Source organism: Crassostrea angulata, chromosome 9 (assembly GCF_025612915.1).
Source record: "Crassostrea angulata isolate pt1a10 chromosome 9, ASM2561291v2, whole genome shotgun sequence".
Classification (NCBI taxonomy): Eukaryota; Metazoa; Mollusca; class Bivalvia; order Ostreida; family Ostreidae; genus Magallana; species Magallana angulata.
In genome coordinates, this window is record NC_069119.1 from 26,045,011 (window position 1) to 26,057,417 (window position 12,407).

Below are 12,407 nucleotides of genomic sequence, written 5' to 3' on the forward strand. Positions count from 1 at the left end.
TTTAAATGTCTGGTGTTTATGAATTGAAGACCGGTACGGATGCTTGATTTCCCAACAAGCTATTTTTTGTGCACAAGTAAAAAATTGAAAATGTCCATACATACCTAAAGTGAATAGACAATGTGTTGTTGCTTGCAACAGGAAGATAGTTTTTGTCGCATATATTTGCTGTGTGCCTTAAACAGATTTTTAATGGAACTGAAATCGAAATGTTTACTTAACGAAATGAGAGACAACCATCTTTTACATGCAAGTGGATATTGTTGACCATAAACAGAAAATGTGTAGATACATTTTTTCTATGCCTTGCTTTGAGAAGAAAAGTAATTCTTCTTAAGTACCCATTAAGCTTTATTATGATCGATTCTGGTAAAAATACTTAGAAAATGGATTTGCCTTTGTTCTTGACTTTGGTTCTGCGATTTTTTTTCAATATATACTTTATATATGATTGTTGAAGAAATCTCTTCTCACTTTTGTCCTTTCACTTTAGAAACATAAGATGTTCTTAGAAGTGCTAGCTCTGGTTTGTCTGCTGTCAAAACCACTTGGTGCCAGAAACCCCGCAACTGCTAGTACGCCTGTGATATCTTATAATGTCAAAGAAAACCGTGCTCTTAGAGTTGCAGGAAACCCAGGATCGTCCTGTGGACTCGATAAAAACCTGTTTCATGGCAGCAGCGAGTGTCTTATTGCGTGTTTGACTAAGTCGAATCATTTGTATGGCTTTGGATGGAATAAGAATTCATCGGAGTGTCGCTGCTGCAGGCAGCCCATTTTGACCGGTGCAAATAAAGTTGACGACGAAGGCTGGGAAACATATTTGGCAGGTATATTTATTCTAAAAACATTTTTTCTAGAAAGGATCAGTAAAAGGTATTTATGTTTCAATTTGTTTTAAACAAATTAAACGTTCTCAAATACTTATACAATACCAAAACCACCCAACCCCCAACTCCCCCCCCCCCCAACAGAAAAAAAACCGGCTTAATATTAATAATATCTACAACTCTGTGACCCATAAATATTTCAAAATGATGTACGGTTGTGATAATGTGTACCACAAATCAGATAATTATACAAGCTTTCATTTTTTTTACGAAAAAATTCTCACATCTAAATGGTTCAATTATATAACCTTCAGTTTCGAGAATGGAACTAAGAACTGCAGTTGCTTTCGACCTCAAATGGCATACGGTATTTAACATCATAATCACGACACCCTGCAAAAAAAAATAATTTTTTAGTTGCTTAGAAAACATTTGATTTTAGTTACGGACATTAACTAAAACAGACGTGAAGTCGTTTCATAAGTACTATTTTAATCGATTAAGATAGATCATTTTAATACTCATTATCATATTCTCTCATAAGCTAGTATTGAAATGTAAAAAGGATGTTTTTTACTCATTATTGAAAATTCCAACGTAAAAAAAACAAATAAATATATCACTCTCTAAATTATTTTCAAAGTTTGAATGACTTTCAAGAAAACAAAGCATTAGAAGTAGGTATGTGATCTTATCAACAAAATTCAACCTCGTTGCACCTTTTTTCATGATTGTCTCTGCAGTTTGAAGAACTGTCATTAATCACCACCTCGATGGAACATATAAGAGTTATAAAGCTCTAGTTATATAAATGACCAAGATATGGTCTCAAGACCTTGATAATATCTTAATTGTTGAATAACTCAAACTGTTGATATAATCTTAAATGCATAATAATTTGGTTTTTTTAATACTTTAATTGACATTTATAATTTCTCATTGTAAAAGGTTCTTTTTTATATAAAAGAGGGAGATGAAAAGATAGCATTTATTGTTCAAAGATAATATAATATGATATAGTTCAAAATATTACTCATCTTTCTAGATACCTTTCTTTTTTTCTATTTCTAGTAAATATTCAAAATATATTGGAATTAAAAACACGTTTTGATATTTCTATCTGCAGTTCAAACAATTCACTAGTTGGATTATGTGCTTGTTATTGACATGAAGTGAACTGTATTCTTTACTGCTTGTGATATTTTCATATACATCTTTAAACTAACTAATGTCAATCACTTGTTGATACATTTTTAAGACTGCAGTATAATAGTTGGGATTTCTGATTCAAATTCATTAATTTCTGCGTTAAAAAAGTAAGAATAAAATAAGAAATATACAGTGTTTGTAACTTGGCATTACCTGTAAAATAAGAAATATACAGTGTTTGTAACATGGCATTACCTGTAAAATTCATTCTTATATAGGTTGTTTAGATAGCTTCTCTATCGTGTATCACGAGGAAACACCAAGATGTCTGTATCACATGAACCAGCGAATTGACATGCCACATTCAGAGGCAATGTCAACTTGCGAAAATCTTGGAGGGATATTGGTTAAATCCCCATCTCATGATTATAATTGGATGAAGGCGTTGGTCAACTTCATTGGTTTGTATATGGTTATAAATACAAAAATTGTGTCATGTAATTTGAAATTGACAATTTTTGGCAAATACTCGGTATACTAACTTTTTATGGATTTCAGTATGATATTTTCATGAAGATTGCATGACTATTATGATAGGAAACAAATAACGTTTAGATATTTTAATTTTATATAGAAGACTTGGAATACAAATTCGTTTATCTGAATGTCTGTTTATTTTTTATAAAGGTTCCGGTTTTTCTTTCGAAGTTGTCGAAGATGATGCTCTCAAGCCATTTATTTGTGAAAAGGATCCTGCTTTCGAAATCTGAAATTAAACGTTTGGTTACTTAAAACATTCAAAGAACAAAACTATGGACAAATGGAGAATATCATCTTAACTAGTAACTGTTTTAGTGTCGTCCATAATTGACATTTTTTTTTTTTTATAAAAATGTCAATTACACTCCTTACCTTCATTTTGATGTATATTTTGTTGTAGACATATATCCAAATTTATATGAATGTTACCTTTCAAAAAATCTGAGCTAGTGTTTTAAATGATACAATTGATAAAACAAATATGATAAATAATGTTTACAATTTTGTAGGTGATGACGATCTGAAAAAAAGTAGTACTTATATTTGTTATGTGTAATATTAGTTTTAAAAAGTGGCGGTATTTTGCTAATATATAAGAGAACATGAAAATTCGTCAATTCTGATTGAAAAAACTGCAAAACCAATGACTCGAAGAAGGATTCGCCTAAAATGTTTGATGTTTTTGACTTGAAAGTGTTCTTGACATTTTACTGACAGACATTTACTATAACTTTTATAGTCCACATACAAGTAGTCAAGAAAATACGTTTATGAACAAAAAAACAAGAAGCATTAATGTTTATATAATCTTTCTATTTTGAATTACAAATAAAGAAAACACAATTCCTCATTAAAGTATATACTACATGTATGACTGTGTAATATAGGTTGACAGTGTTTCAACTCTTACATAAAAAACGGCTTTACAATACACATGTACAGTGTATATTGTAATATAAAGAAACCAAATTTGGCACTGTTGTAATAATTCGTATTCAAGTCACAAAGCACTGGTATCGCACACGACATCAACGGTCAATTATTCATTCTAGGACACGACATTAACCGGCAATAATTCATTCGAGGACCACTTGTAGTAAATCGTTAAGACACTCGAGGGAACTCTCAAGATACTGTTAACCAAAGTTTATTCGCGGGGGAGAAAATATTGCCAGAGCCAAGTCGTCGCGAAAATTTTTTGCCGCGAACCAGCTCTCATACATGTAGTAACAACACGGTGTTGAATAAGGCGTCCTCGCGAAAATTAGCCGTCGCGAACCAGTTTTTTCTCAATTAAATTGTGAAATAAAGTCGTCGAGGAAAAAAATAGGTTTACAGTATTTGAAAATGTTTGAGTGTCCTACAAACGTAAAAAATTACGTCGAATATGTTTATGGTGCCGTTTGAGTGTCGAATGATTGCCCACGTAATTCAAGTACAGCAAATCTCGCCATATATCCACATAGCCACGACTGCTTTGAAAATGTCAGGAAATTATAATAGACTAACAACCTTTTACCGTACATTGTAGAGATATCAGACCCAGTGAAAAGTTGATATTGACCAATCAAACATGATATAAAGGTCAAACGTCAAGGTTAAAAGAAAGTGTAATAAATCATGCTAAGTCTTTTGACATTTTTTTAATGAAGTAATGCAAGGAAAGCATTTCATTAATTACACTGAAGAAATGTTTTACACTTAAACAAATAGGGTGAAAAGACCTCTAATTGTTCGAGAATAATTAGTCTCATAGTTCTATTTTTTTTCTGAGCGGCGAGGGAAGCATAGTTGTGAATGTGTACAAATTATATCATACTTCTCTTTTTTCTGGGGGAAAAAAATAACACTCACGCGTTTCTACTATTACTTATTAGGTTTGTTACTGGCTTACAACAAAGATATATCGGGTTGAACAGTCTCATAGACGGCGAAGCGAAGTCAGTCAGTAACGAACCTAGTGAGTCTTTTGTTTCTTGAGGACTATCAAGCGAGACATTTTTTTCACAAAAAGCGACCGGTGATCTTAAAAACTCCATGTAAAAGTAGACTTACATCTCTTCTAACTCTTCAACTCTCTTATTCTTACGGTTAAAAAAAGTCTTTGAAAATCATCGCTGAACCCTTGTTCATTTATAATGTTTTGATGCTGTTTAATGTGAAACGTTTCACCCTTTTCACTGCCGAGGTGGACCTTTTTGATATCATTCAAATGTCTAATTACATATGCTAATATCATTGAGCGCCGTAGCGCATATTGTAGCTTTTATTTAGCTCCAACCACAACAATGTGACGTCAATTTAAAGGGCAACTACTCTTATTTAAAGTGTTTTAAAAGAGCAACTGATCTATATATTTAAGAACTTACGAAACGTATTTTTTAAAATATTATGTAATTTCGAAATGAGTAAGCAAAGCGTCCGCCATATTGTCAAATATAAGTTATCACCAGACGGATATATATCCGATGTAAAGCGAATGATGATCCCCGTAGAATAATGACCAGGGGTCAATTTGCAACGTATAGTAGTTCTTATCAGAACGCGTTACATCTCATCATTACGTGTGCTTTCTATCTATTTATTTTTATTCAAGATATATCACTGTAGTCAGGTACTCTTTACACAATTGCTTTGACAAAAATATAGTTCCATACATGATCAGCAAACAGTATATTACAACAAATGTTTAAAATATCGACGCATATGTAGTACGTGGAACAAAATTAACGTATTTTTTTTTTAAAAATTGTTTATCTTCGATCGCTAGTCAGTGTATGAGAAACGAAGTGTATCAGAAACTCATAGCTAGTAAAGGTGTACTGCGTTTAATGATTAAAAATTAAAATGTTATAATTGTTATTATTGTGTCTCTGTAAAAGAAATCCGTAATGGCTATGCATTGATCATGTTTATCTCTGTTTATATGTCTCGGTGTAATAGGACTGTTTTTATACGATATTATAATACATTGACAGTGATTATCAACTAAAGACATAAGGTCTATGATCTATATTTTCTGCGTTATATACAGTCCTTTGCAGGAGGTAATGGACCACCTGTACAATTTCCAGACCACGTACACATTTAAACACGTTCTGTTTGGTTGATACTGATAGAATCATTCATTATTACGATAGTGGGATAGTGAAAGGACTATATATGGTTTAAACCGAAAATGGCCCCCTAAAATGTACATTGTCATTTTACTGTAACTCTTTGTTTTATTTGTACAAATATACATTTGAAGTTTTTCCATAATTTTCATTTTGATTTTAGTGCCCACAATTTCAAAATCTGACATCATTTAGTTTACCTTTTCCCGCCATTTTCTCATTTTTAGCATAAAAAGGCTTGTTTTGAGGTAGTTTTTCTTTAAGGAAACATTAAGCGACTGCTCGAACAAACCAAATATTTTCACCAAAGATGCATCTCTTTAATACTTATAAGTGACAAAAAGTTCGTTCTTGTTCAAAGAGTCGCTCTATATTTCCTATTCAAAAAAACAAACAAGAAAAAATGTCAATTTTTGATTGATTTTGATTAAATTATAAAAATAGCGTCACTTCTGACGTCATATACTGCCAGTGAGTGCAGATAAATCAAATAAATAAGTGAAAAACATATTTCATGTCAACTCTTTTATAAAATAACACAACAAATTAATGTACCTGAATCATTTTAAAAATAGCGAATTCTGGGGGCCAAATTTGACTAATATCGTATATACATGTAGTTCTTTCACTGACGGGACAATATTTACTGTCTAGGACAAGGCTCTGCCGATTCCAAGACCGTGAGTCTTGGCCCAGAGGTGGAATTTCACTATCCCCCACGAGTATAAAATAATGACTATTTTTCTCCCATTATTTTACATTAAAAAAAACAATGTCTGAAAACTTTCTGATACGACGATCAATAGTTTTCTTCCGGTTTATTCCTCCGCGTACTGCAAATGGTGCAGTCATGAAGAGAGCATACGACATTTTTTTTTACTAAAATCATGATAAATTGTAATCAATTAATCAAAATAAGGACTTAATGGATCAGCTCATTTTATCATTTATCATTAACTTACAGAATACGATGTTTGTTTTTTATTTTACGGTTGCGTAGTAATACACAGTGAAAGACAGAAAAATCTAACACTGCTGTGTCACACTGTATAAAACAATCTCACACCAGTGATAATGCGAGGAATATAGGTAACAATCAAAGTACTGAAAGTACTGGAAAGCGCTAAGCCGGGAAGAAAGTGTTAAAATTTACCGAATGTTATGTAAATACATGTAAAGAATCATATTTGAATCGGGATTTGTTCGTTATTGTAAAAGTTCACGTACTCAGAATTCTGAAATAATATAGAATTTGGAAATACTTTAGCTATAGAATGCATTAATTTTTTCAATGATTTATGCATGCTGTCGTGTTACAGTGAAAACAAAATGCTGATGACCTAAAAAAAATCATAACCACAACATTCAATGTAATGCAATTAATGTAAGTGTTTCTTTATTTTTGAAGCATAAATTTTATCAAATTGACTGTAAATCAAGGTTTCCAATTTACAAATTTGTAGTTATTCTATAATGATATTGCTAGTTACTTTTAAACAGATTTTGCTAATGTTCAGCAGAGCTACACAGCATATGCTTCTTGTGAAGAAAATAAAATAAAATAAAATTGTCGCAAGTAACAAAAATCAGACGATGAATAATATTTATTTATGTTTATTTGCTTTTTTTCATAATCTCCGTTCTTACATCTGACAACTTGCAAACCAAAAACATGACAAACACTTAAAAATACAGTGGCAAATTACGATACCAATTGCAAAAATAAAGAGCAATAAAGTTTTGACAAAAGTAACTAAAGATAATACTGATCGCATTGCAAAGACCATTAATGTATTTAGATTACCAAATGTTAGAATATTTTATATTATACAAAATGGAGTCGCTTCTACTCGATTTAAGTATTAACTAGACAGTCTCTTCTGCGGTATTTTTAGGGTATATCATTGAATTTAATGAAGTCTCTAGCTCACATCTCACCATGCGTAAAAAGTAGCGTGTTTTAACAAGTTTATTGTAAAGGATGTTGTCATGAACGCCGATTCAGATGTCATAACAGGGCTGAGGAAAAATAATTTCCGAATTTTCCCTCGAATTTGGGTCGCTTCCGCCTGCAACAAGGGCTGACCTTTTATGTAATGAAAAAACGTATGTAAGGTGTCTGACTATCCAAGTTTTGTAATGATGCAAGATCATTTGAATTTTTTATGCGTGTTGTTTTTGAGAGGAAGATGGATAAAAAGTTCTTGACTAGTGGTCTTGTGCTTTTCAAGCACACGTGTAACTTCGATGTAACAAACTTTCACGCCTTGATGGATTCTCATGTGTTTTTGCTACTAAATTATAAAAAAGACTTTGTTTCAAAGATATCAAGAGGATTTTCTAAGAAGTTTGTTTTGAATTTATAACTTTTACCTAGATATGCGCATTTATGGTAGGGATATATTATAATAGTAAACTTCATGCGCGGATCTAGAGGGGGGTTATGGGGTCCGCCCCCCCCTTGTAAAATTCAAATTTCTTTAAATTACATTATAAAATTACCAAAACTATGCCTCGGAACCCCCCCCTCCCCCTGGGCAAACTCAATTAACCATCTGACCCCCCCCCCCCCCCGCCCTGGATTTTTTTTTCTGGATCCGCGCATGATCTTTTTAAATACTGTAGTGACACCTGCAATACATACGAGCTCTGCCGATTGGATGGAAAACTGTTAACTCATTAATAAAATCATAGTTGCATACGATGAAGCGTCGTATACGCAAATTAAATGAGGTATCACTTTATAACGATTATTACATATATTTACTGTGGTATTTCAAGTAGCTCAACAGTTACACTTTTTATGAATTTTATTCAAATTATTTGTGTTGGATTATCATCAAATTGCATATCAATGCAAACTGATAGAAAACAATTTGTGAAATATTGCATACAGAAAACGAAGCCTAAAATAAAATTGATAAAAAAAAAAGCACAAATTATCGTGTGAAATATTTTGTATAAGATTTCTGCATTTTTATATAAAACATGGTGTTCATAACTATAACATGTTACATGTAGCTCGACATATTATGCGTTAACGAGGGTCTATTGCTCCATGTTGATAATGAATTTTAATCAAATCACCGGTAGCAAATAACACTCAGGTGATTGCATTGTTTGAAAGGGATAAGGCTAGATGTTTTTACAATTATAAACACTTTTAATGAGATATTGAAAGCAATTTAGTGTCTTCTGAAACTTAAATTGTTCCGTCCGGATAGAAGTACATGTAGCAATAATAAAATATAGTTTATATAAAGAAACGTTTGGTCCGGCGGTTTCAACTTTGAGACTTTACCGTTTAAAAACACTCAAAACCTATTCATATCACAAAGTTATTCCAATTATTACTTAACACCTAATACACAACTCAATGCATATAAAACCCATTTTTTTCAAAATTCTAATTGGAAAGAAATCATCATCATGAATGTGATATCTTTTGAAGCACCCATATCCGATATATAATAATAATATTCATTAAATGAAATTTATTGCAAATTTAATAATAATAGTGATTGAACAAATGTATATGCATGCAGGATAACTTGAAAATATTAAGTTTTCCCTACTGCATAGTTATGAGTTCTCCCTGGTACGACTTCTCCAGGGTACGATTTCTCTAGCATATGCCAGTAGGTGGCGGTATTTCGGAAATGCGGAAACGAAAGTGAAAGTAGGATTAGAAATCTGGCGACAAAAAAGCGCTGCAGCTATGCTTAGCGCTTTAAAAAGGAAGGTAGCAAATAACACTCAGGTGATTGCATTGTTTGAAAGGGATAAGGCTAGATGTTTTTACAATTATAAACACTTTTAATGAGATATTGAAAGCAATTTAGTGTCTTCTGAAACTTAAATTGTTCCGTCCGGATAGAAGTACATGTAGCAATAATAAACTAGATGCTGTCATTAGACAGTAATACCCGCACCATGTGTTTGCCCCTAAATAACACTGTTTTATACCAGTTTAATTCAAAAATGAAGGCCACATGCAAACTCCGGTAATACATTTAAAAATTATAATTTTCATAACTGAAGGATGAGATCCCTGCCCATATGATAATACACATCGTGACATGAGCAGCACTTTATGTGCAATTTGGGGTAGAACTGTTTGCAGTGAATTTTCAGTTAATCAATAATCTTAACATTTTATGTCATAGGAAGTATAATGGTCTATATAATTATTACAAACAAAATTAAAAATTAAATTATGCCCCCTCCCCGTGGCGGTTGCCGGTTTTAGATTTGCTTCTGTGTGCCTACATGAACATCATCGTGTGCACAGATTTAGAGAAGGGGTGGGAGTGAGGGGTCCAGACCCCCCTCCCCATGAAAATTCGTAAATTACCAAAAATTACACCTTGGACCCCAATGCTCTTACAGACATGTAAACGCTCTAACCCATTGCGCTTCAATGTTAGGTAACATTATTTGGGGGGTAAATATTTAATCAATAGTCAACATACTTTATTAATTGTTTATCTCAATAGGAAGTATACATGTACATCACAATATGCAGGTGTCCTGCACCACCTTAAAGCTGTTATTTATCTAATAAAATAGTGCAAGTGGATTTGAAGAATAGGTCATAAAAATACATGCATGTTACAAATGAATGATCTTTGTCTGAAGTTACGTACACAACACAGGTCTGCATGTCTCATTAGCGGGTACTAGTTTTACCCAGCTCTTCGATTAGATGGGTTCACGTGTATACATACATGGGTGTTGCTAAAACGCGGAACGGAAAACGGAACGGAAGGAAAACGGAAAATCTTATACACATGTATAATGTTATTTACCTCATAGATTTGTTAAGTATGCTAAAACGATATACTTTATGTACCTTTTTAATTTTTTTTGAAAGATTAGCAATATTAGATTATTTATTCAAGAATATTTATTTCCTCAAAATTAACAGTACATGCATTGACCACTTTATTCTGTCCCAAAATATCCTCGATTCACTTTTTGCTGTATACATGTATTTATATATACCTCAGGGTTCAAGCGATTCTCTTTTAGAAGCATTAAACATTCTCATTATTCTTTCTTTAAAACGTCCTCTCTAGCTTATCAGCTGGTATAAATACACGGCTAAAAATAAAGAAGTCTACGGGGTTTTGCATTTTAACAGACCCGGATGATGGTGTTGAAAAATTGTGCAAGGTTCTCTGAGTGACTTCCAAATGGAGAAAAGATGTCAACATTTTCCATTATAAATCGTCCAAATGTGCTGCATGAATATTTTGGGATCGACAGACTATAGTCCCAATATATAATCGGAAAATCAAACCAGGCAACGTCTAGAGCTCTCTATTCGGATCATATGTATATAGCTGCTGGAATAAACAACTGCATGCTTTGTAATGCAAACGTGAACAAAATTGCATTGCTAAAAATACTAGTTTCACAAATTACTAGTTTCACAAATTACCGGGTATTTTAATGTTTACTGTATTTTAATTTTTTAATGTCGTCAGTCCTACAGTTTTTTTCTTCCATCTCAATGATACAGTATCGTCTGTATGATAAAAGATCGTCTAGAACACCAAAATTCAATTTTGATGTAAGTATATACATGTACATCATATTTGAAAATAATATAAAAATACTCAAAACACGCATAAAACGCTTTCACTAACTGCGTACGTTACGCTAATATGCCAGCAATACCATATAAGAGAAATAAGTAAAAAGTTATAGCTAATTTGCTCGTTTAATCATGTTAATGTTTCACAATTCGTATACATTTGACTTTTCCGTTTCGTACTCAACTAAAGCCGAATGAATACAATGCTATAATTGATAGACATTCATATGAATATTAATAAGATAGCAACATGTTGATAATCATTCATTAGATATAAATAAAAGATACAAAGTAAATCGTTTCTGGCCAGTCTATACCCTTTTTAAGGGATAAACGTGATGATATTTTCCATTCCGTTCCGTTTTCCGTTCCGCGTTTTAGCAACACCCATACATACATGTCTGTGTTTTCCGTATGCAGAAAAGGATTACGGTAGTTAAGATCAGCTAAAGGAATTCATTATTGTGTTTTAATTGGATTATCATTATGATGTTGACCAATTTAGGTAAGCATAAATACATGTAGTAGCAGCAGCACAATATAATAAGATGCCAGCATGGGATTCCTGCCAGCATACATACACATGTATATAAGTTCTACTTTCACTTTCTAAATGTAATCTCCCTTTGACAGCATACTGTATCATCATCTTTTAATATTTAAATAAGCTTATCATCGTTACCTATCCTATCGCATTTGTAAAGTTTCTAGTTTAGTTTTTAGTTTCTAGTTTTTAGTTGCAAAAGTTATTTTTTTCATTTGTCAGACTGCATGCACTGTTGAGTTGACCCCATATTGACCCTGTATAAACAATTTCTTATTAAATTTGTGTATTTCATATGTAAGTAAGTGTAGACACTTATATTTTTTATATGAGTAATAATAGGAAGGAAGGAGTATTTCTTTCTTTAATGTATTATAATGCATCAAATACAATGTAGGTCATGACCTTATGGGACTGTTCTGACCCCACGAAACAGGAAAATACAAAATATCTTCTAAAGTCATTATGATGCATCAACTGGTGTAAAGTACATTAATGACCCCCAGGTGTTGTCTTTAACCCCCCCCCCCCCAACCCCCCCCCCCCTCCGCCTTTATGAAATAGGAAATGATATGATACACGTACTGTATATTTTGTTAACTTCTGAGATCTGAGATCCTCATCCCTAA

The 12,407-nt window shown here is 32.5% G+C and overlaps 1 protein-coding gene across 1 annotated transcript; it reads left to right on the forward strand.

The window, feature by feature from the left end:
* Positions 1-493: 493 nt before the first annotated feature.
* On the forward strand, positions 494-2,833 carry LOC128162090 (uncharacterized). Its single transcript, XM_052825284.1, has 3 exons — positions 494-830; positions 2,258-2,440; positions 2,667-2,833. The coding sequence occupies exons 1-3, from the start codon at positions 503-505 to the stop codon at positions 2,747-2,749; spliced, it is 594 nt and encodes a 197-aa protein (XP_052681244.1). The 5' UTR covers positions 494-502; the 3' UTR covers positions 2,750-2,833.
* The last annotated feature ends 9,574 nt before the right edge of the window (positions 2,834-12,407 follow it).

Excerpts from the sequence above, each read along its gene's own strand:
- LOC128162090 (XM_052825284.1), top strand. The coding sequence starts at position 503 with ATGTTCTTAGAAGTGCTAGCTCTGGTTTGTCTGCTGTCAAAACCACTT. Across the intron at positions 831-2,257 it reads CTGGGAAACATATTTGGCAG|GTTGTTTAGATAGCTTCTCT; the intron begins GTATATTTATTC and ends ATTCTTATATAG. Across the intron at positions 2,441-2,666 it reads GGCGTTGGTCAACTTCATTG|GTTCCGGTTTTTCTTTCGAA; the intron begins GTTTGTATATGG and ends TTTTTTATAAAG.